At 58.0% G+C, this 27859-nt stretch overlaps 2 protein-coding genes across 2 annotated transcripts in view; one reads left to right on the top strand and one right to left on the bottom strand.

Annotated features, from left to right (window-relative positions):
• Window positions 1-3366: 3366 nt before the first annotated feature.
• On the top strand, window positions 3367-18200 carry PLK1 (polo like kinase 1). The gene is made up of 10 exons (XM_029058740.2): window positions 3367-4013; window positions 5531-5699; window positions 9266-9410; window positions 11177-11270; window positions 13007-13226; window positions 14641-14796; window positions 14990-15067; window positions 15513-15667; window positions 16521-16703; window positions 17555-18200. Exons 1-10 carry the CDS (start codon window positions 3372-3374, stop codon window positions 17759-17761), a joined length of 2049 nt encoding a protein of 682 aa, XP_028914573.2. The 5' UTR covers window positions 3367-3371; the 3' UTR covers window positions 17762-18200.
• Window positions 18201-20376: 2176 nt separating this feature from the next.
• ERN2 (endoplasmic reticulum to nucleus signaling 2) overlaps window positions 20377-27859 on the bottom strand; it is a 34001-nt gene continuing 26518 nt past the window's right edge. Inside the window, exons 17-25 of the mRNA XM_039911281.1 lie at window positions 27153-27237; window positions 25349-25538; window positions 24633-24732; window positions 23829-24028; window positions 22857-23004; window positions 22373-22500; window positions 22111-22234; window positions 21243-21310; window positions 20377-20924 (exon numbers count right to left, since the gene is read on the bottom strand). Of these exons, the coding sequence (XP_039767215.1) occupies window positions 20721-20924; window positions 21243-21310; window positions 22111-22234; window positions 22373-22500; window positions 22857-23004; window positions 23829-24028; window positions 24633-24732; window positions 25349-25538; window positions 27153-27237 (1247 nt within the window). The 3' untranslated portion in view covers window positions 20377-20720. The remainder of the gene's footprint in view (window positions 20925-21242; window positions 21311-22110; window positions 22235-22372; window positions 22501-22856; window positions 23005-23828; window positions 24029-24632; window positions 24733-25348; window positions 25539-27152; window positions 27238-27859) is intronic.

The following is a 27859-nucleotide window of genomic DNA, read 5'->3' as shown; positions in this document are numbered from 1 at the left end:
GATTATGTGTTACTATTGCATCATGCTCTCCCAAGCGCTTAGGACGGTGGTCTTTGTGTATATATGTGCATATTTGTGTAAATATGTATATATTTATTATTCTATTGCTTTTATCGATGATGTGTACATATCTATAATTCTCTTTATTTATATTTATTTCTATGGATGCTATATAAATATTGATGCTATTTAAATATTATATTTATTTATACTGATGCTATTGATGCCTGTTTACTTGTTTTCTTGTCGCTCTCCCCCCTTCTAGATGGTGAGCCCGTTGTTGGGTAGGGGTTGTCTCTGTTGCCGAATTCATTCATTCAATAGTATTTATTGAGCGCTTACTAGGTGCAGAGCACTGTACTAAGCGCTTGGAATGGACAATTCGGCAACAGATAGAGACCATCCCTGCCCATTGACGGGCTTACAGTCTAATCGGGGGAGACAGACAGACAAAAACAAGACAACATAATCACGAGAAATAGCATGAAAGGGATGGACACCTTATTAACAAAATAAATAGGGTAATCAAAATATATATTAATGAGCACAGTGCTGAGGGGAGGGAGAGGGAGAGGGGGAGGAGCAGAGGGAAAGGAAGGGAAAGGGGGCTTAGCTGAGGGGAGGTGAAGGGGGGGCAGAGAGGGAGCAGAGGGAAAAGGGGAAGCTCAGTGTGGGAAGGCCTCTTGGAGGAGGTGAGGTCTCAGTACGGCCTTGAAGAGCGGAAGAGAGTTAGTTGGGAAATTGTACTTTCCAAGCGCTTAGTACAGCGCTCTGCACACCGTAAGCGCCCCATAAATACGATGGAATGCATGAATGAGTGCTCTGCACCCAGGAAGCGCCCCATAGTTATGATTGGCAGCACTATCTGATTCAGTCATTCAATCGTGGCTATGGAGCGCTTCCTGGGTGCAGAGCACGGCACTAAGCGCTTGGAATGGACAATTGGGCCACAGAGAGAGACCCTCCCTGCCCAACAACGGCCTCACAGTCTTAAAAGTGGTCTTTTGTCCATCTGTCTCCCCCGATTAGACTGTGAGCCCGTCAGTGGGAAGCGACTGTCTCTGTTGCCGACTTGTCCATTCCAAGCGCTTAGTCCAGTGCTCTGCCCAGAGTAAGCGCTCAATAAATACTATGGAATGAATGAATTTTGCTAATGCGGTGTGCATCTCCTTGATTCTATTTATCTCGATGATGTTGTCTTGCTTTTGTTCTCTTTTGCTTTGCTGTCCGTCTCCCCGTTGAGACTGGGAGCCCGTCAATGGGCAGGGAGGGTCTCTCTCTGTTGCCCGATTGTCCATTCCAAGCGCTTAGCACAGTGCTCTGCACCTAGTAATTGCTCAATATATACTACTGAATGAATGAATGAAGAAAAGGGGGAGACGGACAACAAAACAAGTAGTCTGGCGTCAATATCATCAAGGGAAATAGAATCATAGCTATATACACCTCGTTAACAAAAGAAAGAGAATAATAAATAATAGTTACAGATAGGCACAAGTGCTGTGGGGAGGGAGGAGGAGGAGCAGCAGAGGGAAGAATAATAATAATAATAATGTTGGGATTTGTTAAGCGCTTACTCTGTGCAGAGCACTGTTCTAAACGCTGGGAGAGACACAGGGGAATGAGGTTGTCCCACGTGGGGCGCACAGTCTTCATCCCCATTTTACAGATGAGGGAACTGAGGCACAGAGAAGTTAAGAGACTTGCCCATAGTCACCCAGCTGACAAGTGGCAGAGCCGGGATTCGAACTCATGACCTCTGACTCCCAAGCCCGGCCTCTTTCCCCTGAGCCACGCTGCTTCTCCAAAGGGAGGGCTGAGTCTGGGCAGGCCTCCTGGAGGAGGTGAGCTCTCAGTAGGGCTTGGAAGAGGGTTGGTTAGACTGTGAGCCCGTCACTGGGCAGGGATGGTCTCTATCTGATGCCTTATTGCGCTCTCCCAAGCGCTTAGGACACTGCTCTGCACGTAGTAAGCGCTCAAGAAAACGACCGAATGAGTACTGAACGGAGAAGCGGCGGGGCTCGGTGGAAAGAGCCCGGGCTTGGGAGTCAGAGGTCGTGGGTTCGAATCCCGCCCGTGACAGCTGGGTGACCTTGGGCGAGTCACTTCGCTTCTCTGGGCCTCAGTGACCTCATCGGGAAAATGGGGCTGAAGCCTGGGAGCCTCACGGGGGACACCCTGCTGACCCTGTGTCTCCCCCAGCGCTTATAGAGCAGCGCCCTGCCCAGAGTAAGCGCTTAACAAATACCAACGTTACTATTATCTATGACTATTTCACTTCACTTGCTCTGGGCCTCAGTTCCCTCATCTGGAAAATGGGGATGAAGCCTGGGAGCCTCACGGGGGACAACCTGAGGACTCCGGATCTACCCCAGCGCTTAGGACCGTGCCCTGCACAGAGGAAGAGGGAATGAATACCAAGCGCTTAACCAAGCTCCACCGTATTATTTAAAGGCAGGGCGGGGCCTGGGCGGGGCCTGGGCGGGCCTGCTTCCCAATAAAGTTTTTGTTGAGGGGAGCGAGGCGATTGAAAGGCGGTGTGGGGGGGAGGGGGGGGGGGGCCTTCTCCCTCTGTCGCCCTCGTGTGCCCGATAAAGTTTTTGTTGAAGGGAGAGGGAAAATGAGGCGATTTCAAGGAGGACGGGGGCGGGGCCTCGGCGGGCCTGGGGCCCAATAAAGTTTTTGTTGAGGGGAGGGGGGAGTGTGAGACGGTTTCAAAGAGGACGGGGGCGGGGCCTCGGCGGCTTAGAGCTCAATAAAGTTTTTGTTGAGGAGGAGGGGGAGGAGGCCATTTAAAGGCGGACGGGACGGGGGGGCGGGGCCCAAGAAAGTTTTTGTTGGGCGGCGGGGGCCGGGGGGGGGGAGACTTTCAAGGACGATCTGTCAGGGCTCAATAAAGTTTTTGTTGAGGGAGGGTGAGACTTTAAAGTCTCACGAGAAGCAGCGTGGCTCCGTGGCAAGAGCCCGGGTTTGGGAGTCAGTCAGAGGTCATGGGTTCGAATCCCGGCTCCGCCACTTGTCAGCTGGGGGACTGTGGGCAAGTCACCTCGCTTCTCTGGGCCTCAGTTCCCTCCTCTGTAAAAATGGGGATTCAAATTGTGAGCCCCCCCGGGGGACAGCCTGATCCCCCTGGGTCTCCCCCAGCGCTCAGAACGGTGCTCGGCCCAGAGTAAGCGCTTAACAAATACCAACATTCTCCCTTAAAGGAGGACGGGGGCCTCGGCGGGCTTAGAGCTCAAGTGAATGAGGTTTTTGTTGAGGGGGGGGCGGAGGGGGGCGGAGGGGGGCGGGGCCCGTGCGTGACGTCAGCGGCGGTCCCATGGTGCCCCGCGCGGGGCGGGCGCTGTTTGGATTTTAAATCGGCGCGGCCAATGAGCGCGGGGCGGGGCGGGCTAACGTTCCCCGGCTCCGAGTTTGAATCCGCCGCGACACGTTCCGTCCTCGTCCTCGTCCTCGTCCTGGTCCGTCCGTCCTCCGTCCTCCTCGTCCGTCCTCCTCGTCCGTCCTCCTCGTCCGTCCTCCGCCGCAGCATGAACGCCGTTCCGGGAAAGGGGCCGCTGCGGCCGCACGGCGCGGAGCCCGCCAAGCCCGGGGGGACCGGAGCCGCCGCCGTCGCCAGCAGCAGCAGCAGCAGCAGCCACGCCAACGCCAACGCCAACGCCAACGCCGCCACCAACGCCGCCACCAACGCCGCCTCCGCCTCCGCCTCCGCCGCCAAGGAGATCCCCGAGGTGCTGGTGGACCCCCGCTCCCGCCGCCGCTTCCTCCGCGGACGCTTCCTGGGCAAGGGCGGCTTCGCCAAGTGCTTCGAGATCACCGACCTGGACAGCAAGGAGGTGTTCGCCGGCAAGATCGTGCCCAAGTCCCTGCTGCTCAAGCCGCACCAGAAGGAGAAGATGTCCATGGAGATCTCCATCCACAAGAGCCTGCTCCACCGGCACGTGGTGGGCTTCCACTGCTTCTTCGAGGACAGCGACTTCGTCTTCGTGGTGCTGGAGCTCTGTCGGAGGCGGGTGAGCGGCGGGGGACGGGGACGGGGACGGGGACGGGGACGGGCAGGGACCGCTCGCGGAGAGGGGCCCGAGCGCTCGGGGCAGTGCACCGCGCCAGGAGGCCGCTCCCCCAAGGAGCGGGGCCGGCCGGGGGCGGGGGGGGGGGGCCGAGCGCGCCCCGAAATGGAGCTTTTGGGGGGGGGGTCGGAAACGCCCAGAGTTTGAATGTTACAAAGGGGCGGGGCCCCAACCGGGGGGGGAGGGGCGGGGGGAGGAGGGGACCCCCCCCATTGACTCCGTTGATTCGAGCCTATGTATGCAGCGCCCACTGACGCCCCCCATCGACTCTGTTCATTCGGGCCTATGTATGCAGCGTCCACTGACCCCCCCCCATTGACTCCGTTGATTCGAGCCTATGTATGCAGCGCCCACTGACCCCCCCCATCGACTCCGTTCATTCGGGCCTACGTATGCAGCGCCCACTGACCCCCCCCCCATTGACTCCGTTCATTCGAGCCTACGTATGCAGCACCCACTGACCCCCCCCATCGACTCCGTTCATTCGGGCCTATGTATGGAGCGCCCACTGACCCCCCCCATTGACCCCGTTGATTCGGGCCTATGTATGGAGCGCCCACTGACCCCCCCCCCCCAATTGACTCCGTTGATTCGGGCCTATGTATGCAGCGCCCACTGACCCCCCCCCATTGACTCCGTTGATTCGGGCCTATGTATGCAGCGCCCACTGCTGTCCATCAGATTGTAAGCCCTTCCAAGGGCGGGGACTGTCTCTCTCTCTCTCTCTCTCTCTCTCTCTCTCTCTCTCTCTCTCTCTGTTCCCCATTTGTGCATTCCAAGCGCGTAGTCCAGCGCTCTGCCCGGAGTCAGCGCTCGATAAATACGATCGAATGAATGAATCGATGTGCGGAGCCCCGACCTAAGCGGTGGGGAGAGGACAGGCCAAGCAGAGGGAGAGGCGGGCCCCGTCCCCCCCCCCCCCCCCGGGGGGGCTCCTCTCCGGCGGGGGGGGCGGGCGGACATCGATACCAAATCGATACGGTGACAGCTATGGAGGGAAGGGCGGTGGGGCTGGGAAAGGGAGGAAGGCTCAAGGGAGAAATGAAATGAGATGAGATGGGGCATTCACTGCTTTGGCCTCTGCCCTTCTCTCCCCTCCTCTCCCCTCCCCTTTTCTTCTTCCCTCCCCTTGTCTGCTTCCCTCCCCTTTTCTGCTTCCCTCCCCTTTTCTTCTCCCCTCCCCTTTTCTGCCTTCCTGTCTCTTCTACTCGCCTCTCTTCCTCTCCTTCTTCTCTCCTCCTCTTCTCTCCTCTTCTCCTCCTCCTCCTCTTCTCTCTTCTCCTCTCCTCTCCCGTCCTCTCTTCTCTCCTCTTCTCCTCTCCTTTCTCCTCTCCTCTTCTCCCCTCCTTTCTCCTCATCTCCTCTCCCTCTCCCCTCTCACCTCTCCCCTCCCCTCTTCGTCTCCTCTTCCCTCTCCTCGTCTCCTCCCCCCTCTCCTCTTCTCTCCTCTTGTCCCGTAGTCTTTGCTGGAGCTGCATAAGCGGCGGAAGGCCGTGACGGAGCCGGAGGCCCGCTACTACCTGCGCCAGATCATCCTGGGCTGCCAGTACCTGCACCGCACCCGTGTCATCCACCGGGACCTCAAGCTGGGCAACCTCTTCCTCAACGATGACATGGAGGTGAAAATAGGTCAGGACAAGCCGGAGCCCGGGGACCTTCCCCTTCTTAGCAGCCCATCGGGCAGACCAAAGAGAAGCCCTAGAGATAAGGCTGCCGCCTTGCTCGAAAGGAAATCCCCTGGGCTTACAAAGGGAATGAATGCACCAGTAATTTCGTTTTGTGTCCGTCTCTCCCTCTAGGTTGTCCGCTCCTTGAGGGCGGGGATCCTGTCTAACGACTATTGTGCCCTCCCCAAGTTCTTAGTACACTGCTCTGCACACAGTAAGGGCTTAATAGTATTAGACAGGACTACAGTAATAAATAGCACTGATTGAAAAGCCATGCCCTTGGACGAGAGGTTCAGGATCAGCCTGGTAAAATCTAACGCAGCCCTCCATTTTAAACAGACTAATAGGAGCTGCTCCTCCTCTAGGCTGGAACTTCCTCCTTTAGACCGAAAGTTCCTTGTGGCAGGGAATGTGCTACCTCTACTCTCGTGGACTCTCCTGAGCACTTCATACAGTGCCCTGCAATACCGTCATTTGCAAGAGTTCATCCTGTGGGCTGCTCTTTTCACTTTCTTTCTTGAAACCTTTGACTCCTCCCCAGTGACCGGAGTGCGTGACTAAGACCTCATTGCCAACTTTGCAAGGACCCCGGCTCCCTCCGGCTCGATCTCTCTTGGAAAAAAGATGTCAGCTTTTAAGTCTGGAGCCGCCTTTAGGGCGGTGGGAGCCGGCAAAGTCAGCAAACCTTTAAAGTGCCATAAGCAGTCGCTAGACTTTATTGCTCTTACTAGTGCAGAGTACTGTCCAAACGTTTAATAATTGCGCTGTCAGCTGCTGACTACGGGCCAGGCACTCTACTAAGGACTGGGGTAGATACGAGTAAATCAGGTTGAACAGCAAACTTTAGAGTTGTATTCGCTAGGCCCCCGCAAGTAGTTTAACTTTTCATTCTGACCCCTCAGCTGTCTCTCCCACTCAATAATAATAATAATAATGGTATTTCACTCATAATAATAATGATAATAATGGTGTTTATTATTGCTATGTGCCAAGCAAGCACCATTCAAAGCACGGGGGTAGATACAAGGTCTTCAGGTTCTCCCACATGGAGCTCACAGTCTTAATCCCCATTTTACAGACGAGGTAACTGAGGCGCAGAGAAGTGAAATGACTTGCCCAAGGTCACACCGAAGACAAGTGGCAGGGCCGGGATTAGAACTCGGGTCTTCTGGCTCCCAAGCCCGGGCTCTTGCCACGAAGCCACGCTGCAGCTCATTCACTCATTGAATAGTATTTATTGAGCGCTTACTATGTGCAGAGCACTGTACTAAGCGCTTAGAAAGTACAATTCGGCAACAGATAGAGACCGTCCCTGCCCATTGACGGGCTGACAGTCTAATCGGGGGAGACAGACAAAAACAATAACAATGAATAGAAGCGAGGGGATGTCCACCTCATTAACAATCCAAGAGTCCCCTGTTTAGAGGGTGGGAGCAGAGCGTCCCTTAAGTGGCACCCTAAAAAGAGGTTAAAATGCCATCCAGGTTCAAAAATCTTGAGAAATCTGTCTCCCAGAGTAGGGAACCCTAGAGTCAGACCATATCGTCGAGCGTAAGCGGAGGCCCGGAGGGTCTCTTGTGAATGCAGATGGCTTCCCTCCGCTCCCTGCCATGAAGCCCTTAGCTCCACCTTCTCTCGTCTGAACATGGGAGTGCTCAGAAACAAGGCAGAAGAAGACACGCTGGCGGAAACCTGGTCTTGGATCAGTCCGATTCTCGCCCCTTAGCCGGACACCCCTGGTTCGAGAACTGAAAGAAGACTTGCTTCTGTAGGGTGACAGGGCCTCGCCTGCTGGTTTTGGGTGCCAGCTGGGCCCCCTTCCTGAATTGGGGTGGGGGACAGAGAGCAGGGGGAACGACCAGAATCGCTCAATCGTATTTAGTGAGCGCTTACTGAGTGCAGAGACCGTACTAAGCGCTTGGGAGAGTACAGCATAAGAATATAACAGACACATCCCCTCCCCGCAACGAGCTTGCAGTCTAGAGGGGAGACAGACGTTACTGTAAATAAAGTAGAGACAGGTATGGAAGTGATGTGAGGCTGGGAGGGAGGAAGAGCAAAGGGAGCAAGCCAGGATGATGCAGAGAGGAGAGGAGGGCTTAGTCAGGGAAGGCCTCTTGGAGGAGATGGGCCTTCGATAAAGGCTTCAAAGTGGGGGAGAGTCATTGTATGTCAGATTTGGGGAGGGAGGGCGTTCCAGGCCAAAGGGCGGGATGTGGGCGAGAGGTCGGCGGCGAGATAGATGAGGTCGAGGTGCGGTGAGGTGGTGAGCGTTAGAGGAGTGCAGTGTGCAGGCAGAGTTGGAGTAGAGTAGCGAAGCGAAGCAAGAGGGGGTAAGGTGATTTAGAGTCATTTACGTGAACGGGACTGGCTTGTGTTTCTTCTTCATCTTGTGGGGAGCCTCTTGGCTCAAGACCCCTCTGTGTTTGGGGAAAGGGATTAGAAGCGGGTATGGTGAGTGAGGGAAGCCAGGAAGAGTGGGAGGGCTTTGCAGAGAGGCCAAGCTGTGGCCCGTGGCTGCGGACACCTGTCCCTAGGTGTCATTCAGGGGACCCTGCTGAGGCCCTGGCCTGTGTCTGGGGACTGTCCGGAGGCCAGGGGGCAGGGCTGGAAGGGAAGAGGTTTTCCCCTGCAGATGCTTCCACCGTGAGGGGCCTCTGGACCGGTCACCACCAGTGGATGACCAGAAGTAGAGCTCCTGCCTTAATGGATAGAGCACGGGCCTGGGAGTCAGAAGGACCCGGGTTCTAATCCCGGCTCTGGCACGTGTCTGCTGTGGGACCTACGGCAACTCACTTACCTTCTCTGAGCCTCATCTGTGAAATGGGGATTAACGAGCCCCGTGTGGGACAGGGATTGTGTCCAACCGAATTAACTTGTATCTACCGAAGCGCTTAGAACAGTACTTGGCACATAGGACACGTTTTACAAGTACCATAATGATTATCATTAGTATTAGCTGCCGCTTTGGATCCCTCCCCCGTGGCCTCCTAAGCCCCCACCCCTCTGGTCTGGCCCTGGAAAGGCAAGGGTTGAGAGGGCAGATGCTGCAGTCCCTCAGGGTGGGTACTTCAGCCTCTGAACCCAGATCCACGTGGGTGGGGGCCCTATCCCCTTCCAGCACACGCGCGTGCACCCACACACACACACACTCTCCTCCTCCTCTCCTCCTCCTCTCCTCCTTCTCTCCTCCTTTCTTCTCCTTCCCCCGGAGCCAAACAACTCTCCTACCAGAACAACCGTCCCAGGGCTGTTTCTCTTCCCGGAGCCGAGTCGCAGCCCGTTGTGGCCTGCCAGTGGCACTGAGACACGGGCAGGGTGCCCGGTTGCCAGAGAGACGCGGGCGTCTGGGCCTAGAAGTCATATTTCCCGGGGGGAGGCCAGCTAGGCAGGCCCCCAGTGGAAAAAGGGGCCACCCCGGGGGGAGGCACCTGAGTGGGGAGGCGGAGAATGAGGTGTTCTGTGGGGGCTCGGGAGGAGCCCCAACTCACGACGATGCAGAGGGAGGACTTTCTGCTTTTTCCAAAGGTGACTTTGGCTTGGCCACCAAAGTAGAATATGATGGGGAGCGGAAGAAGACCCTGTGTGGAACACCCAATTACATTGCCCCCGAGGTCCTGGGCAAGAAGGGACACAGCTTTGAAGTGGACGTCTGGTCCATCGGTTGTATTATGTAAGTACGCCTGGGGTCTCAGCTCCCAGAGGACTTAGCAGGAAGTTGGGCGGGTTTGGTGACCGGGCCTTCTCGGTCGAAGGGGACACCTGGGACGAGCTTAGCTTCTTAAATCCGGGGGCGCCCTTTTCCCTCCGGGAGAACTCCCCTTCAAGAAAGGGGTTGGTCTGGTGTTTCCAGCAGTTTTGAGCCCAAATGATGGCTCGAATCCACCCAACAGTCTGTCCAAGTTGGGGTTTGCTCACCTCGTCACATCCCACTTGAGGGTTGGGCTGACTGCTGGCTTCTTATTAGTAATAATAATAGTAATAATTCTAGTACTTAAGTGCTTACTCTGTGCCAGGCACCGTACTGAGTGCTGGGGTGGATACAAGCAAATCGGGTTGGACACGGTCCCTGTCCCACATGGGGCTCACAGTCTCGATCCCTATTTTGCAGATGAGGGAACTGAGGCCCAGAGAAGTGAAGTGACTTGCCCAAGGTCACACAGCAGACAAGAGGTGGAGGTGGCTCCTTCAGACATGCCCTGAAATAGCTGAGCCGGCGCTCCCCGGGAGGCCAGAAAGTTCAGGAGAAGGGGGGTGGTTTGGAGCCATTTCTAAAATCTCCACTTGCCCTCCCCCTCCCGCCCCCAGACTGGGAGGTCGTTGTGAGAAGAGAATGTCTTCCACCTCTGTTGTATGGTACTCTCCCAAGTTCTTAGTACAGTGCTTTGCACACAGGAAGCGCTCAAGAGATGGCACCGATTGATTTCCCCCAAAGACCTCGGGGAGGAGTTCCAGTCTCCCCAGGTGGGCCGGGGGTTGGGGCTTTCTGACCCCCGTATCGGCGGGGTGTCTGCAAAGGGACCCCCAAGTGTTGGGGACGGCGCCCTGAGAGCCCCAAATTCCCACGGGTGACGTGAACTGGTGGAAAGGGCTTGGGTCCGGGGCACAGCCCACCTGGGTTCCAGCCCCGGCTCTGCGGTGACCCTGGGCCTCGGTTTCCTCATCTGGAACAGGGATGCATTATGGTGAAAATGAGTACCGACGAGCAGGTGTTACTTAAAGACAAGACAGTTAATGGACTGCCCCTCTTGGTGTCTTCTATGAGTCACAAGGAAACTGTGGATCAGTGCTCAGGGTGCAATTTTTGATTAAATATAAAGCGAAGGGAATTTTGGAGCTCGAACATGCTCCGTTGATATTGACAGAGAGAAAGAGAGCACCTCTTACACTCACCGATTACCTCCCCGGTACTTTAATCTCCCAACTTGGAGTCCTGGGGACCGGTGGGACCGTTAGCTTCCTGAGCTGGGGAACAGCTTCAGCTTGGAGAGATGGAGAAAGCGAGAGTGAGGAAAGAGGGAAGTCTATGGTGCCACTTGAGTAACAGCCACTGGACGGGAGCTGGGGGCAGTGGGTTCGGGGGGGTGGAATAATAAAAGGCCGGTTCTTCCCTCAAGGAGTTTCAGATCCGTTTTTGAGAGGTGGGAGAATCCGCCAGAGTCCCCTCCGAGCCCGGGGTATATAAACCTGGCCGTCCTGTAACACAGGAGTTGCAGCCGCGATGAACTTTAAGGAAACCTTTGGTGGCTGAGTCTCCGGTTCCTACGCCGTGTGGCCTGTCTGTTTCCTCTGCCGTTGTCTCGTGTTGGGCCCAGAGAGACAGGAGCGCACCGTCCGAAGAACATTCCCTAATTCCCCAACGGCGTTGTAGCCCACCCGAGTTAAGGAGGAACGGAGTTTATCCCTAGCCGACTGATCCCTCTGCCCTTGTGCTTCCAGGTACACTCTGCTGGTAGGCAAACCGCCCTTTGAAACATCTTGCTTAAAAGAGACATATATCAGAATTAAGAAGAACGAATACAGCATTCCCAAGGTAAGGCTCGGAAGGCTTCTTGGTAGCCGAGCGGGTCACGTTTTACCGCCTCGGCAGGAGGTCCTGGTTGGGGAAGGGAACGGGCCCACGTGGGCACCCGGCATTGCCTTCGAGGTGAGTATGAGTCAGCGGGGCGACAGCGAGCTGCATGTGGAGACTTTTTTGCTCCCGGTTCCCGCCGGGCTCCCTACCTGTCCAGAGGTTTTGATTTCAAATCCTGCCTTCCGCTCCGGATTCTCTAGAACGTAGGGAGAATTCCACAGCTCAGAACGTCGGGAAGGTTCTACGGTTTGGAAAGCCGCCTGGACAGGCTAAATATACATTTGAGAAGCAGCGTGGCTTAGTGGAAAGAACCCGGGCTTGGGAATCAGAGGTTGTGGGTTCTAATCCCGGCTCTGCCGCTCGTCAGCTGGGTGACTTTGGGCAAGTCCCTTCACTTCTCTGGGCTTGAGTGACCTCATCTGTAAAATGGGGATGAAGACTGTGAGCCCTGTGTGGGACAGTCTGATTACCCTGTATCTAACCCAGCGCTTAGAACAGTGCTTGGCCCATAGTAAGTGCTTAAAAAGTACCATCAGTATTATTATCGACTCCCATATTGGATTCCCCGCTCACCCAGCCCTGCCAAACTAGGATGACCTTTGGGTGAACAGTCAATATCTGGCATTTATTGAGCGCTTACTCTGTGCAGAGCAATGTACCGAGCGCTTGGAAGAGTACAGTGCAATAGAGTTAGTAGACCCAAACCCCGCTCACAGAGAGCTTACATCTACAGGGAGCCAGACCCATCCTTGGCTCGATGGGCTTTGGAGTTAAGCATGTCTGACCTTCCTGCCCTGCTTCCTTTTTGATCCCATAATGAGGCCGACTGAAACGAGCCACCGCCTCAAGCCCACGGGGCCTGCGCTTCCCAAAAGAGACTCCTTTCCTGCAATCCAGGCGGGATTTAGGACCAAAAATCATTTCTAACCACCCCCCACCCCTTCGCCCTCTCCTGTCCCTCCTTTGGAGGTTTTACTATCTCGGGCTCTCTGCCTCTCCGGCTCGCTGACGTCCCTGCTGGTCCGCGATCACCATTTTGTAGCCTTAGATAACGACCACCCTTCAGCATAGATAATGGCCGCTCTGCTAGCCTAAGCCTGAAGAAGTCATTTAGACCCTTTGTTACAATAATTATAATTGTAATTAGCGGTACTTAAGCATTAACTCTGTCATTCATTCAGTAGGATTTGATCCCCATTTCGCAGATGAGGGAAATGAGGCACAGAGAAGTGAAGTGACTTGCCCGTGGTTACGCAGCAGGCAAGGGCCAGAACCCGGGTTTAGAACTCAGGGCCCTCTGTCTCTCAGGCCTGTGCTCTTTCCAGTAGGCCACGCTGCTTCTCAGCTGTTTGGCTAGAATTCCTATTTTCCTGGAAGTCGGTGATCGACCCTAGTTGTGCAGCCGAACCCGCGAGCTGCCGTTGCTGACGACGGGCGGGATGCTGAGATCCCGTGGAGAGGTGTGGCCGCCATCCTGGCGGCGTCGAGCTGCCGGGGTTGTCGTTCATTCGTTCAGTCGTATGTCTCGAGCGCTTGCCGTGCGCAGAGCACTGTCCTAAGCGCTTGGGAGAGGATAATTCAACAATAAACAGAAACGTTCCCTGTCCGCGAAGAGCGCAGAGTCTGGAGGCCGAGCTTACGGCTGGCCGGCGCTCGGGCTGATCCCGCCGCCCCTCCTTTGTCCCGCACCCCAGCACATCAACCCCGTGGCCGCCTCCCTGATCCAGAAGATGCTGCGGCTGGACCCCGCCACCCGCCCCACCATCGTCGAGCTGCTCAACGACGAGTTCTTCACCTCGGGCTACATCCCCACCCGGCTGCCCACCACCTGCCTCACCATCGCCCCCAGGTTCTCCATCGCCCCCAACAGCCTGGACCACGGCAGCCGCAAGCCGCTCACTGTCCTCAACAAAGGTGAGGCTGCCGGGCCCTCGCCGCCCTCCCCGCCTCTCCCCAAGGACCGCCCGTGGCCCCTACCTCCTTCCCCTTCATCTCAAAGAGGAGTCGCCGAGGCCCTTAATGAGGCCTGGGAAATAACTTCAAGCTATTTTATTGTAGAGACTTTAATTTTTCCCCAACCTGCCCTCACCCCTGGGTTGTCTCGGCAGTAAAAGAAGCCCCCTTTTTCCTTATTCGTCCAAGGAGAGGTGACAGTTGCTACGCTATCTTTAATGCAGATAGCTGGGTTGATGTGTGTGGGGAGAGGTTTTTTTTTTTTTTATTAATTGGTATTTTGTTGAGCACTTACTATGTGCTAGGCATTGTACTAAGTGCTGAGGTAGATGCAACCTAATCAGGTTGGACACCGTCCCTGTCCCACAGCGGGCTCACAGTCTTCATCCCCGTTTTACACAGGCTCAGAGAAGTGAAGTGACTTGCGCAAGGTCACACAGCAGTCAAGCGGCAGAGCCGGGATTGGAATCTGGGTCCTTGGGACTCCCGGGCCTGTGCTCTATCCATTAGGTCGCACTGCTTCTCTAAAAGAAGCATCTGAAAGAAAGGCCCCCGCCACCACTCCTTTGAGGAAGGAGGTGCCTTTGGAAACCGTTTTCAGGGCCAGCTGGTTGGTGTCTGTGGCCATCCCCTCCTACCCTGGCCCAACCTGGCTTGCGTGACTTAGTGGATAGACCGCAGGCCTGGAAGTCAGAGGACCCGGGTTCTAATCCTGGCTCTGCCACTTGTATGCTGTGCGACCTTGGGCAAGTTGCTTCACTTCTCTGGGCCTCAGTTCCCTCATCTGTAAAAGGGGGATAAGGACTGTGACCCCTATATGGGACAGGGACTGTGTCCAACCCGATCATCTTGTATCTCCCCCAGTGCTTAGTACTATGCTCGGCACATAGTAAGCACTTAACAGATACCACAATTATCATTACCTTCACGCGGGCAGAGGGGATGTCGGGATGGAGTTGAGTTGTCAGAGGCCAGTTTGGCAGAGTTAGCATTTGGGGTTCTGGAGGGTCCTGTTTTTGCTGGAGAAAGTGTGCTTTTTCTGGATCCTGGGTGCTTTTTCTTGCCTGCTTCACCCCCCATCCTCCCCTCCCCTTCCTGTTTGAACTCCAGTTTATTCAGTGCCCTTCCCGATTAGGGTTCTCTTCCCTTCTCCATGCCCAGATCCTCCAAGTACCTTCCCTTCCCCATCAGTAACCACTGACTCCCCTCGGCCTCCCTCTGCTCTGTTCGTGATTTCCCCCAGCCACTCCTGACTGCCTGATTTCCCCCACCCTTCCCCACCCCGCCAGGCCTTGGGGGCCGTCTGGGATCCCCACCCGGGCGTCCTGTTGCCACTGTCCCTCAAACGGCTGCCTCGGTTCCTCCCTCCAACCAGGACTGGACAGCCCCGTGGTAGAGAAGGTGCCGGAAAAGGAGGAGGCAGCCCCCCGGGAGCAGGGCGAGCCCGCGGATTACCACCTCCCCGAAATGCTGCAGCAGCTGACGACCGTCAATGTGGCCAAGCCCTCTGAGCGGAGGCTGGTGAAGCAAGGTGAGGACCGGGGGCTCTGCTGTGCCTCTCGACGAGCGGGACGCCTGGCCGGCTCGAGGCGAGGGGGCTCACCCTCCCCTCGGGGAGCAGGTGGGCGGTCGCCCAGCACGAGACACCCAGGAGGTTCCCGAGGTGACGTGTTCACGCCGCCGCTCGTCTCTGCGCCTCAACTCCTGTTCTTCTTGTGTTCCAGAGGAGGCCGAGGACCCCGCCTGCAACCCCATCTTCTGGGTCAGCAAATGGGTGGACTACTCAGACAAATATGGCTTAGGTAGGTCTCCTCGCCCCTTCTCTTTTTCCAGATGGATAGACTAGCCACCAAAGTCGCCTCCTCCCAAGGGCAGCAAGGGGTAGGTCGTCCCCGAGCAACAAGGGAGGGCGGTGGAGCTGAGGAAGAACAGTGCGAGAGAAGGGAGTGGAGGACTGCGCTCCTGACCGTGGCAGTCTTTCCACTCAGAACCCCCGGCAGTGGGGCGGAGGGGTGGGCGTTTGTGTGGGCGTGCGCATCTCGACCCCAGAGGTCAACCGGCAGCCGGAGTCGGTCCTCTCCCGGGGCCGTGCCGGGAGCTGATGGAGATGGGTCGCTGGAAGGCCAAGGCCTCTGCCACCCAGCCAGCTGGGAGGGTGGACAGCTGGTCCGGGCCCCCATCCTAGTAGGTGCCTGGCTTCTGCTTGAGTAACCGTTGGGCCCGTGCGGGCCCACCTCCCCGGCCCAGGCTACCAGCTGTGTGACAACAGCGTGGGCGTCTTGTTCAACGACTCCACGCGGCTCATCATGTACAACGACGGGGACAGCCTGCAGTACATCGAGCAGGACGGCACCGAGTCCTACCTCACCGTGCGCTCCTACCCCTCCACGCTCACCAAGAAGGTAAGGGGGAGGTTTGGACGTCAAGGACACGGCGTGGGTTGGGCAGGAGAAGAGGGGCGGACCAGCCACGGGGCCCGGTTGGGCCTGTCGGAGGCCCTGGGCTACTTGGGTGGGTGGGCGGGGCCGGTCCTGAGTCCTGACACCTTTGGAGGGTAGGGGGAGTTTCAGGCCCTGCGTCAAAGGGGGAGGACCGAGTGGGGACCCCCTCAAACCCTCCTTCATAACATGCGCTCTTTGGCTTTAGCTAGGAAGGGTGAGGGGCATTTGCTTGGGGGGCTGCTGGCAGGAGCTGGGAAAACGCTCTCTGGGCCGAGTGAGTGGTTCCCGAGGGAGCCGGCTTGTGGGATCCCCTCCTCCAGGCCGGGGGGCCCTGTCTGTCTCCCCATTTGACTTGGGGAGGGAGGGAGGGAGGAGAGATGGGTCGTTCTAGTGTGTCACGGCCGGTACTGAGACTGGAGTTCGGGCCGGGGGGACCCGGGACTGAGTTGGATGGGAAATGTCCCAGGGTGGCCTGTGTAAGCCCGCACCCCAGCCAGGCTTGGAGCGGGGGAGCCCCTCCGGCCCCTCCAGCCCCTCGGCCCCAGCCGGAAGGGGCAGGAGACTCAGCTCCGAGTGGGCCCGTTCGCTATGGCGCGGGCCGGACACTGGGCCAGTCCGCTCCGGGCCTCAGTGCGGGGGAAGCCACCCCACACGTGCCCATTTGCCTTGCGGGTCAGCGACCCCGGGCTGCGTGGGGTTCGGTCCCCAAGCCGCCGCTGGCAGAGGCGAGGTCAGGTCCGGGCCGCAAAACGATATCGCTCGCCGGCCCCGCTCTGTCCGGGCTCTGGCTGAACGGCGTCCCCGACCCCCGCAGATCACGCTGCTCAAGTACTTCCGCAACTACATGAGCGAGCACCTGCTCAAGGCCGGGGCCAACATCACCCCGCGGGAGGGAGACGAGCTGGCCCGTCTCCCCTACCTGCGCACCTGGTTCCGCACCCGCAGCGCCATCGTCCTGCACCTGAGCAACGGCACCGTGCAGATCAACTTCTTCCAGGTGAGCTCCCGCGCCCCACCTCGCCACCCCGTCCCGGGGCACCGCCTCGGGGTCTGGGCCGGCTGCTGCTCCCTCTGCCCTCCCCGCCTGCGTTAGGGCCCCTCCTTGGTAGCTGGCTCTAGCCCAGCTGCTCTATCCTCCGGCCAGGCGCTCTCCTTCTTCCCGCACTTGTTTATCTATCTTCCCGCCGAGAGTGAACGTCCTCCCTCCCCTCGCAGGTGGAGAGGTCGCCGGTGCCCCCGTCTCGCCATCCCCTTCCAGGGGTCCCGGGAGACTTGGCTCCGTCCGGCCGTGTTCCCCAGCGTGACTGCCTAAATCCGCTGCAGCAGCAGCCTCGTTAGCCCTGGGACCACCCTTCGAGAGCCGGCTCCACCGCTGCCGGCAGCGGGGAGGGGCAGTGTTTGGGCAAAAAGCCCGGGGAGCTCCAGAACAGGGGAGACACAAGTCACCCCCTCTGGGTCCTAGCTCGTTTGGAACCTGGGTTAGTTCTTATTACCTAAACCGTGGGTCAGGCTGAGACTCGGGGACCAGACCTGGGCTCGGGCGGCTCCATCCCCCAGTAGATTTCTCGTCTTACTAGTGGGGCTCCCTCCCCGGGTTACTAGCAGCAGAGGATGATATTTGGGAGCAGCCTAAGGCCTGGCTTAGCAGGACTAATGAGGTGAAGGAAACGAAGCAGTCCCGTGCCCCCGCCCCTGCCACCCCTTTCCTGGGACCGCCCCTGGGACCGGGCCCAACCTAGCCGTGCAGGGAAGATGGTGGAGCCGGCAACAGCACCTGCCCCTCCTGGGGAGAGAGACGGGTGGGCGGGCGAGGGTCCTGACGGTCCTGGGCCCGTCGCTCCCCGGCAGGATCACACGAAGCTGATCCTGTGTCCCCTGATGGCGGCCGTGACGTACATCGACGAGAAGCGCGACTTCCGGACGTACAAGCTGAGCCTCATCGAGGAGCACGGCTGCTGCCGGGAGCTGGCCAACCGGCTCCGCTACGCCCGCACCATGGTGGACAAGCTGCTCAGCTCCAAGTCGGCCGGGGCCCGGCTCAAGGCCTCAGCCTGAAGCGGGCCCCGAGGCCCCCGGCCCCGCTCTCGCTCTCACCCCTCCTCCGCCCGCGCGCCAGGATCTCCGGCACCGGCCGCTGCCGGGCCGCGGAGCCGGCGGCGGGCGGGCGCAGGGCCCGGGCCGGCTGCAGACCCTCCTCCCCTCCCGCTCTCTGTGAGGAGTTGGTCGCAGAGGGTTCGGAATCAACCAAGGAAACTCAGGCACAGGCCTGTCCCCTCTTTCTCCCGGTCCCCGGGCTGGCGGGGGGAAATTATCATGTAAGTTATTTGTACATGTTTGTGTATGTCTGGGCGCCTCAGGTTTCTGCCTCCCTGAATTGTATAGAGATTTTTTTAAAAAAGATAAAAACCAACTTGTGCGGCGAAGCCTGAGGACTCAGCTTCTTAAACATTAAAGATGTTTGTACCCAATTAAACTTTTTGTATATTACCTGGCACATGGTGTCTGTCTCCCTTCTTCTAGGCAGCCATTCTTCCCCCCTCTGGGAGTGAGTGGGGTGGGGTGGGGTCCCGGGGTGGGGCGAGAGGTCTCGGACGCCGCCCGGCCTGGGCCGCCTCTGAGCGGCTTTCCGGTCTAATCCCACCAACAGGACGCTCGTTCACAAGGGACCCAGCTCGGCTCCACCCTGCCACGTCCCCACTCTTCCTATCGCTTCTATTCCTGCGGCGGCTCCGCTCCCACCATCCCAGAGGGATGACTGGGACCTCACTTCCAAGGAGCCGTGCGTATCCTGAGGCGTTCCCTGCTGGAGGTGGAACCACTCCTGAGGGAAAATGGTCAACTGGCACAGAGCTGGCTCTTTCCGGCTCCTCTGGGCCACAGCTGCTCTTGCCGTTAACTCCGGCCCCTCCTCTGTCTTCCAGGGAAGGTCTCCGCCGGCTGCAGGCAGGAAGATCAAGCCCTAGCCGTCTTCCCCCACTGAGGCCGGGCCAAGGACCGGCAGGAGGCCGCAGAGTTACCCAGGTAGGAAGTTTGGGGTCTTTCCCGGTCCTGCCCTAGCACCGTTACACGAGTTGCTGCTTGAAAAGCGATTTATTTACAACAGAGGCCAAGAGTTACAATAGAAAAATCCCATTCCCAAGCCCCTGACCAAAGCCAAGGAGAGAGGGGGATGCAGGCGGGGCTGGTGCCTGAGTTTCCGTGGGCTGTGGTCTGTCTGGGTGGGCAGAGGCAGGGAGCACACCCCACCCTCACCCCTCTCTGCCTTCTCATGAAGAGCAGAGCTTGGGATCTTCCCCCTCAAAGGCCAGCGCGTAACTTGATCTTCCGGTGATGTTGATGCTGTCTCCTTCCCCAGTGCCAAGTTTCCATAGTAACCAGCCATCGTGAGGCAGTCCCCGGAAGGTGGGAGGCCTCTGGAGGATCTCCAGTGCCCCTTTCCTGACCCACGAGCTCCAGGTGTTTGTGAGGTGTGCTGCACCGCCTTCCCGACAATTACACGGTGAGACCACACGGAAGCGTTCAGGGAAATCCACAGAACTAGAGCCCGTCCCCAGGAGGCTCCCTGGTCTCCCGACCCCCAGCTTCCCTCCCGCTCCGAGGTCTTCCCTGCCCAGTTCCCTAGAAACGGGGCCCCACTTCTGAGCGGTGGGACGCGGTAGTGGGAGCCGAGGCATTTAAAGCAGAAGTACCGGCCAAAAAAAGAATCCGGGTCTACGTCGATCCAACGGTGGTACCCCCTGAGCGCTTACTATGTGCAGAGCACTGCACTAAGCACTTGGAAAAGTACCATATTAAGGAATTAGCGGACACGCTCCTTCCCCACAATGAGCTCACAGTCTAGCCGGCAGGACAGAGTAGGCGGTCACCCTCGGAGGAGCGGGGCTGGAACGTGAGGCAGGTGTCTCAGCCGAGGATTGATCGATGTTATTTACTGAGCGCTTCCTGTGTGCACAGCACTGTACTAAGCGCTTTGGAGAGTATAACAGAATCAGCAGACATCTTCCCTTCTTATAACAAGCCTACAGTCTCAAAGGGCAGGGTGAGTGGCAGTCCAAAGCAAGAAAGCTCTGAGTGGGGACCAATTCTCCAAACCCCACTAGGAGGAATGGAATCGCTGCCCTGCCGCTTGCCTGAGCTGCCGGGAGGAAGCAGCGTGGCTCAGTGGCAAGGGCCTGGGCTTGGGAATCAGAGGTCATGGGTTCGAATCCCCACTCTGCCACTTAGCTGTGTGACTGTGGGCAAGTCACTCAACTTCTCTGCGCCTGTGACCTCATCTGTAAAATGGGGATTAACTGTGAGCCTCACATGGGACGACTTTACCCTGTATCTCCCCTAGCGCTTAGAACAGTGCTCTGCACATAGTAAGCGCTGAACAAATACCAACATTTATTATTATCTGTGAAAGAGCTGTGGATTCTTGGGAGAAAGGTACTTCATCAAGCCCCAGGATGCTGCTCTAACCGCCTCCGCCCCCAGCGCCGAGCCGGCTAGAAAGGGGAGTGAGGGCCGGAGGAAGGGCGAGTTGCATTTTGCCGCCTACCCCCCTCTGCCCCTCACGTCCGGGGAGGGATGGGCGGAAAGCCAAGTCGCTCGGGTCCCGCCCCCCGACCCCATCCTCTGCGGGCCGAGGGCAGGAGAGGAAGGGGGAGAAGGGGAGACATACAGTAATGTACTGCGAAGGCAGCGGCCGCCGTCATTTTAATTTAAAACAGACGGGCAGCCCCGTGTCCGGAGGCCCGGCCTCGGCGGTGAGACCGGGGAGCCGGACCGGCCCAGACAAAAGAGGGCACAAGGGAGAGTTTCTCCGGCTCCGTCCGAGCAGGGCGGCCGCGAGGCCGAGGGGAAGCCGGGGACAGGGCGGGTAGGGTCCACCTGCTTCCTCCGCGTCTCTCACTCTCGGCCCTTCCTGCTTCCCTAAGAGCCCGAACAGGGACAAGGGGCTGAAGCCAGAGTGAGGCAGACGGAGAAAGCCTTTCGGCGGGTCACGGTTGCCGGTCGGTCCTCCCCCCGCCGGCTACCTCCCGCCGAGCTGCTCCGGCTCCTCCTGCTCCTCCCCGTAGTAGGGCCGAAAGAAGCGCTCGGAGGCACAGCCCCGCATGGCCCGGTGCGTGTGCAGGAGCAGCAGCGGGAAGCGGGCCGTGAAGTACTGCACGAACTCCTCGGGAACAGCCCCCAGGGCCCGCTGCGCCTCGCCGGGCAGCTCGTGGTAGTGGTGTTTCTGCCGAAGGAGACCCCGTCCACGCTGTTGGGCAGCCCCGGTTCTCCTTTCCGGCCCCCGGGTCTCCGACCCGTGACGGAGTCGGGGAGGTTAAGGGGACCCGGGCCCTCAGCGCGGGGAGGAGAAGCCCCGCTCGGTGCTTCGTCCGGCCGGAGCTCCCTCGGGGGCAACAAGTCCCTTCCTGGACCGAGGATGCAGGTAGAGCCTCTCTGGGTCTCCTCTCCCCCGCCCCCATCAGTCCCCTCCGGGTTTCCCCCCGGGGCTCGCCCACCCCACCGGGCCCCTCCGGGTCTCCCCCGGGCCCCAGCTTCCCCGTACCTTGTTCCTCATAGCTCGGAGAAGGTCCCGCACCGACGTCCCTTTGTAAGACCGGAACTTTCGCAAGTCTGGAAAGCCCGGCGCGCTCCGTCAGGGGCTGGGCTCTGGCCCGGGGATCAAAGCCTCTCCCCGGGGATGGGGCCTAATGAGTTATGTGGTCCAGCCCTCCTCCCTCGAGGTAGGAGAAAACCATCTGGGGCCAGGCCGGGACCCAGCTCTGGCCTGGTGGAAAGAGCCCGGGTCGGGGAGTCAGAAACTGGGTGCGTTTCTTTTTTGTGGTGTTAGGCACTTATTACGTGTCAAGCTCTAAGCGCCGGGGTAGGTTCAAGTTCATCAAGTTGGAGACAGTCACATGGGGCTCACAGTTTAAGTAGGAGGGAGAGGATTTAATCTCCATTTTACAGTTGAGGAAACTGAGGCACAGAGAAGTTAAGTGACTTGCCCATCGTCACACAGCGGTCAGAGCCGGGAATAGAACCCAGGTCCTCTGACTCCCGGGTTCGTGCTCTTTCCACTAGACCACGCTGCTGCTCTAATCCCAGTTTGCCCACTTATAGATTGTGTGAGCAGGGATAGGTCACAGCTTCTGGGTGCCTCAGTTTCCTCCTCTATAAACTGGGGCTTAAATTCCTCTTCTGTCCACTCTTACACTTGTGAGACCCCCGTGTGTCCAACTGGAATGTATTATATGTACCCCTGCCCTTACAACAATGCTTGGCCCATGGTAAACACTTAAAGACGGCAATTATGATTATTCTCCAGGCAGTTTGGTTCCTGGGCTGGGGAGAAGGGGTCACTGTGGCAGAGGTTCCATCGGGGGAGGGGTCTGTGGGGGCTGGGGTGAGCCCGTGACCGGGCGCAGGCGTACCCATCTGCAGCGGGGCGGAGATGTGCACGTGCCAGTCGCCCCGGACGACGGCGCGGCCCCCGGCCTCCAGCTCCGACAGCACGGGCCCCTCCGCCGCCTCCTTCTCCAGCCGGTCGCTCACGTCCTGGGGGCCGCAGGAACCATTCCCAGGAGCTGCCCTGCCTTCCCCCATCAGCACGGCCCGCTCCCACCCTCTGCCCGTGTCCCCTCCCCGTCCGCTCCCCTCAGGGCCCCTGCCCTGCGCCAGGGGTTTGCCGCTCACCTGGAAGAACTGCAGCTGCTTGGCCGGGCTCCAGAAGAAGGGATGGGCCAGCACGCGGTGGGCCGAGGGGCGCAGCGGGGGCCTGGCGCTCAGCATGGCTCCCACCAGCTCTCGGGCAACCATCTTGTCTGGGGCGTGGCAGGAACGTCACGGCGGCCCAGATCCCTTCCCGTCCCACCCTACCGTCCCGTCCCAAAGTGCTCCTCCCCAACCCCTCACCCCTCCACACTCCCCCCACCCACTCCAGGCCCGACCGGAGCCTTCCCCAGGCCCGGTGGGTCAAAGTCCCTCGGGCTGCGGGCGGGGAGCACCGGCTTCCCCCTGGAGGCGCCGGGGCACCCAGGAAAATGCAAAGACCGGGGCTCGAACTGCTGTCTAGGGACCCCCAGCCGAGCTGTCCCGGGGCTTGGGAGGAGGTCTCGGGAGAGGGATGCCGGGATGGGGGCCCGGGAGGGGGCCCGAAAGGATCTGGGGAGGCTCTCACCATGGGTCTGGCTCTCCAGGTAGGTGAGTTGGTGGGCCGCGGCCAGGATGTTGGCCTGGCGGTGCAGGCTGTCCCCAAATGGATGCTCTCCACCAGACAGCACGTAGTAGAACACGCAGCCTGCGGAGAAGATGTCCACGGCGCAGGTCTGGAGACACCGAGGGAGGACGGTGAGCGAGGGCCGGGGACAGCAGGGGAGACAGTTGGGGAGAGTAGGGACAGGGCCGAGTCTTCTTCTACTCGGCTGAATGGTGGTGACTCCCACCCTTTCCTTCACTCTCCTGCTTGGGGACGCGGCACTCCACCAGGTACCAAACTTGGGAATTTGTTCCTGGTGGGAGGAGCCGGGAGATAGGAAAAACAAAACAACAACCAGGGTGGCCTAGTGTTGCTTGGGTGTCAGAGGAACTGGGTTCTAATCCCAGCTCTACCACTTGTCTTCTGTCACAACTTCTCTGGACCTCAATTTCTTCCTCTGTAAAATGGGGAGTCGATACCCAGTCTCCCCCGTGAGCCCCGTGTTGGACACAGACTGTGTCTGCCCCATGTTACATTTTCCCCAGCGCTTATTACAGTGCTCGACACATGCTAAGCGCTTAATCACAATTATTATTATTAGTATCGAATCCCAGTGACTACGGAGCGGGGAGATGAAGTTGGGGATCGGCTCCTTAAAATTCCTCTTGCCTGAAGCGCTGGGCACATATGCCAGGCTGCCTGGAGGAGGAGGAAGAAAGGGGACGGGAAAAAAAAGCTATGCTGTCCCATAACGTTGTAAGTTCCTAGAGAGCAGGGATCGTGTCTACCTACAGCACTCCTAAGTGCTTAGAACAGTGCTCCACACAGCAGGTGCACGGTCAATAACCCTGATCGAGAACACACAGGGTTGGTGGGACTGAGGTGGACCCATTCCTCCCTCCCTCCCTCCATCCATCCATCCGTCCCCTCCCCGCCGTGGGGTGTCCGACTCACGGGGTTGTCCCGGGGCTGGGGGCGCAGGAGCTCGGGGGCCATCCAGCCCTCGGTGCCGGGGATGCCCGAGCGCAGGCTGAAGCTGCGACGTCCCCGGGGCAGCTTCTTGCAGAGGCCGAAGTCGGAGAGGACGGCCCGGCTGCACCCGCGGCTGTCGGGCCCCGAGATGAGGATGTTGCAAGGCTTCAGGTCTCGGTGAACTAAAGGGGGGTGGGACAGACACGGGGGTGGGGATCAGGGCGGAGGCCGAGGGGAGCCTGGGCAGGAGGGCGGCTTTGACACTCACACTGAGCCTCTCCCCGCCTGCCCCCTACTCCATCTTCTGAATGAAAGGGGAGAAGTGTGTGTGTGTGTGTGTGTGTCTTCATCCTTCACCCTCCCCACCTGCATGCAGTCACTGTCCCAGAGGGAAAAGGAAGAAAGGGGACGGGAACAATGAGGGAGACCAGCGGGACAGGGGGAGGAAGGTCCAGCAGACTCTTCCACCTGGGTGGTAAGCTCCTCTAGACTCTAAGCTCCTCGGGGGCAGGGATCCTATCTTCCCACAAGATTGCATGATGCTCTCTCAAGCACTCAGTACAGTGCTCTGCCCCCAGTAGGCGCTCAATAAATACCACTGACTAATGGATTATTGGGCTTATATTCCCATTAGTTGGGCTTCGGGACGGGCTTCAACCCAATTGAAGAACAGCCAGTCTGGACCCGTGCACGAGCCCGAGCCTCCCAGACCGCTCCCCTCCCCCCCCCCCCCATATTCCGAGAGTACAGGAGAGCCCCCTCCTCTCCTTCCCGGTCCCCCGGTACCGATATTGAGAGAGTGCAGGTGAGCGAGTCCAGATGCAGTCTGCTGCAGCAGGGCCACGGGCTCCAAGCTCAGGCCGGGCACGCCACCATTTTCCACATACTGAGGGGCCACAGAAAGAACAGAAGAGGAGGAGGAGTGTAGGTCACTAGCCCTGCTGGGGGAGGGGCTGGACCAGAGGGAAAGGGCTGGTGCCAGGGGAGATGGGCCGGTGCAGGGAAAGGGGCTGATGTCAGGTGGGCTGAACGGGGGAACGTGAGGCAGTGCCTATGATTTTTAAAAAATATTTGTTAAGCACTTACTCTGTGCCAGGCACTGTTCTAAGCACTGGGGTAAATACAAAATAATCAGGTTGGACACAGTCTAGGTCCTACATGGGGCTCACTGTCTTAATTCCCATTTCATAGATGAAGGACCTGAGGAACAGAGACCCAAGGTCACTCAGCAGACCAGTGACAGTAGCCGGGATCAGAACCCACCGGGATTAGAACCCAGGTCCTTCCGACTCCCAAGCCAGTACTCTGCCCCTTAGGCCCCGCTGCTTCCCACGATGTGGGGATGGGGAGAGGTGGTGGGGGTAGGCGGCCCTCTGGCACAGAATGGATTTAACAGCGGGCAGGGGAGAAGGGGCTTGGCCTGCTTCTCCCTCGCCGGTAGCAGTCCCTCCCGCCCATTTACTCCCTCCCTCGGCCCACCCGTGTCCCTCCGCGGGCCTCACCTCCTGCAGAGAGGCCAGGCAGAGCTCCAGTGCGATGTAATGGAACTGGGGCCCCCGCTCGGTGCAGAAGTAGCGCACTACGTTGGGGTGTGCATCCGACTCCCGCAGCAGCTGCACCTCCCGCTCCACCAGCCCAAAGCACTCACGCAGCAACCGCTTCACCGCCACTGCCCGATCCTCGAACTGGCCCCTGTGGGAGGCCCCGGGGACGCAGTCAGAGAAACCGAGGCCGGGGACACGGGGAACCTCGGGAGGGAGAGGGAGAGGCCGGGGGGGGGGGGGGGGGAGATGGGGCAAATCAGGGTGACAATAATAATAATAATAATAAGGATGATGATTGTGCTGTTTGTTAAAACACTTGCTAGGTGCCAAGCATCGTGCTGATACAATACAAAGAATAAGCACTTACTATGGGGTAAGCACTGTTGAAGATGCAATCGGATCAGACACAGTCCCCATCCCCCCGGGGACTCAATCTAATGGAGGGAGGCGAGAACGGGTACTTAATCCCCATTTTACAGGTGAGGAAACTGAGGCACAGAGAAATTTAGTGACTTGCCCAAGGTCACCCAGCAGACGAGTGGTAGAGCTGGGATTAGAACCCAAATCTCCTTACACCTCGCCCTGTGCTCTTTCCACTGGGTCACAAGCTTTCTAGGAAATGTCAAAGAAAGACTAAAAATCAGAGACCAGAAGACACAAACGATTTACTCTCCCCCACTTCAAAGCCGCACTGAAGGCCCATTTCCTTCAAGAGGACTTTTCAGACTAAAACCCTCCCTTCCTCTTCTCCCACTCCCTTCTTCGTCACCCTGACTTGGTCCCTTTGTTCTTCCCCTGTCCCAGCCCCACAGCATTTATGTGCATAGCTGTAAACTCATTGTGGGCAGCGACTATGTCTTTTTTGTTGCATTGTGCTCTCCCAAGCACTTAGTACAGTGCTCTGCACATAGTAAACACTCAATAAATACGACAATGAATGAATGAATGAACAAATGGAGGGACACTGAGAAGCAGAGAAGAAGATGAGGGATCAGGAGAGGCGGAAACAGAACAGGGGCTTCAGACCTGTGAGTCCTGACCCCCAGCTGGATGGAGCCTCCCCAGGCCAAACCTCCTGTACGAGTCAGGCTGGGGATCAGGGCTTTTTGGGGTGACTGGAGTAAACCCTGGCTCAGCTTGCTCTACCAACAACCTCACATCTGAAAGCTCAGCCAGGGCTGGGGAAGGAGAGGAAGGGAGAGGAGATGGGAAGAAGCAGCGTAGCTGAGTAGAAAGTGCTTGGGCCTGGGAAACGAGGGTTCTAATCCTGGCTCGGCCACTTGCCGACTGTGCAACCTGGGGTAAGACACTGAATTTCTCTGTGCTTCAGTTTCTTCATCTGTAAAATGGGGTGAAATAGCCATTCTCTCCCCTGCGCCCACCCCTCCTCGGCCCCTACAAAGACTATGAGCCCCCTGTGGGACAGGGACCTAATTATTTTTGTGTCTACCCCAGCACTCACCCCAGTGCTTGACACGATTATTAATCTCTCTGAACAAGGAAAAGGAAGAGGGGACATGGGGCCAACAGGGGTTCTGAATGGTTGATGAGTTCCTGGGGAAGGTCTCCCAGTTTAGCGGGGAGAGGAGAGCAGGACGGGGAGAGGAGAGCAGGACGAGTGAGGCCTGGAGAGAAGAGCCCCAGGGCCCCTCCTTGGGAACCACTCTGCCTCCTCCTCCCCCCACCCCTCCCCGGGGTCCCAACAGGGCTCCCCAGGACTGCCGGGGAGAGCCACGGATGGGCATCACGGCCGTCTCCTTACCTGAACACGAAAGTCCCTCCGGCTCCGTGACCCAGAACGTCCCGGGGGTTGAAGGAGATTTTCCCGACCACTGTCAGGTCCTCAGCTGGAGGGTAGGAGGGGAGAGAGACAAGGGGATGGAAAGAAGGAAACAGAACTTAGAGATCCCCTCCCTGCCCAGTGTGTGTGTCCAAGAGCAGGAGAAAGAGGACCTCAGCATAGTCTAGCAGAAAGAGTACAGGACTGGGAGTCAGAGGACCTGGGTTCATTCCTTCATTCAATCGTATTTATTGAGCACTCACTGTGTGCTCAGCACTGTACTAAGTGCTTAGAATGTACCATTCTGCAACAGATAGAGACAATCCCTGCCCAACAATGGGCTCACAGTCTAGAAGGGGGAGACACAGCAAAACAAAACAAATAGGCATAAATACCATCAAGATAAATAGAATCACAGATACACACACATCCTTCATAAAATAGAGTAATAATATATACAAATATAATCCAGACTCTTCCATGTACCTGCTGTGTGACCTTGGGCAAGTCACTTACTTCTCTGTGGTTCAGAAAATGAAGATTTATTTCCTGTTCTGTCCCCGGCTTAAGACTGTGAGGCCCATGTGGGACTTGAGTGTCTTGTATTTACCCCAACACTTAGTACAGTGCTTGGCACATAGTAAGGGCTTAACAGATACCACAATTATTATCATTATCGCTAGTGTTAT

The sequence above is a fragment of the Ornithorhynchus anatinus genome, chromosome 2 (assembly GCF_004115215.2).
Source record: "Ornithorhynchus anatinus isolate Pmale09 chromosome 2, mOrnAna1.pri.v4, whole genome shotgun sequence".
Lineage (NCBI taxonomy): Eukaryota > Metazoa > Chordata > Mammalia > Monotremata > Ornithorhynchidae > Ornithorhynchus > Ornithorhynchus anatinus.
Note: the sequence above shows the minus strand (reverse complement) of the source record. Positions and strands in the feature narration are given on the sequence as shown.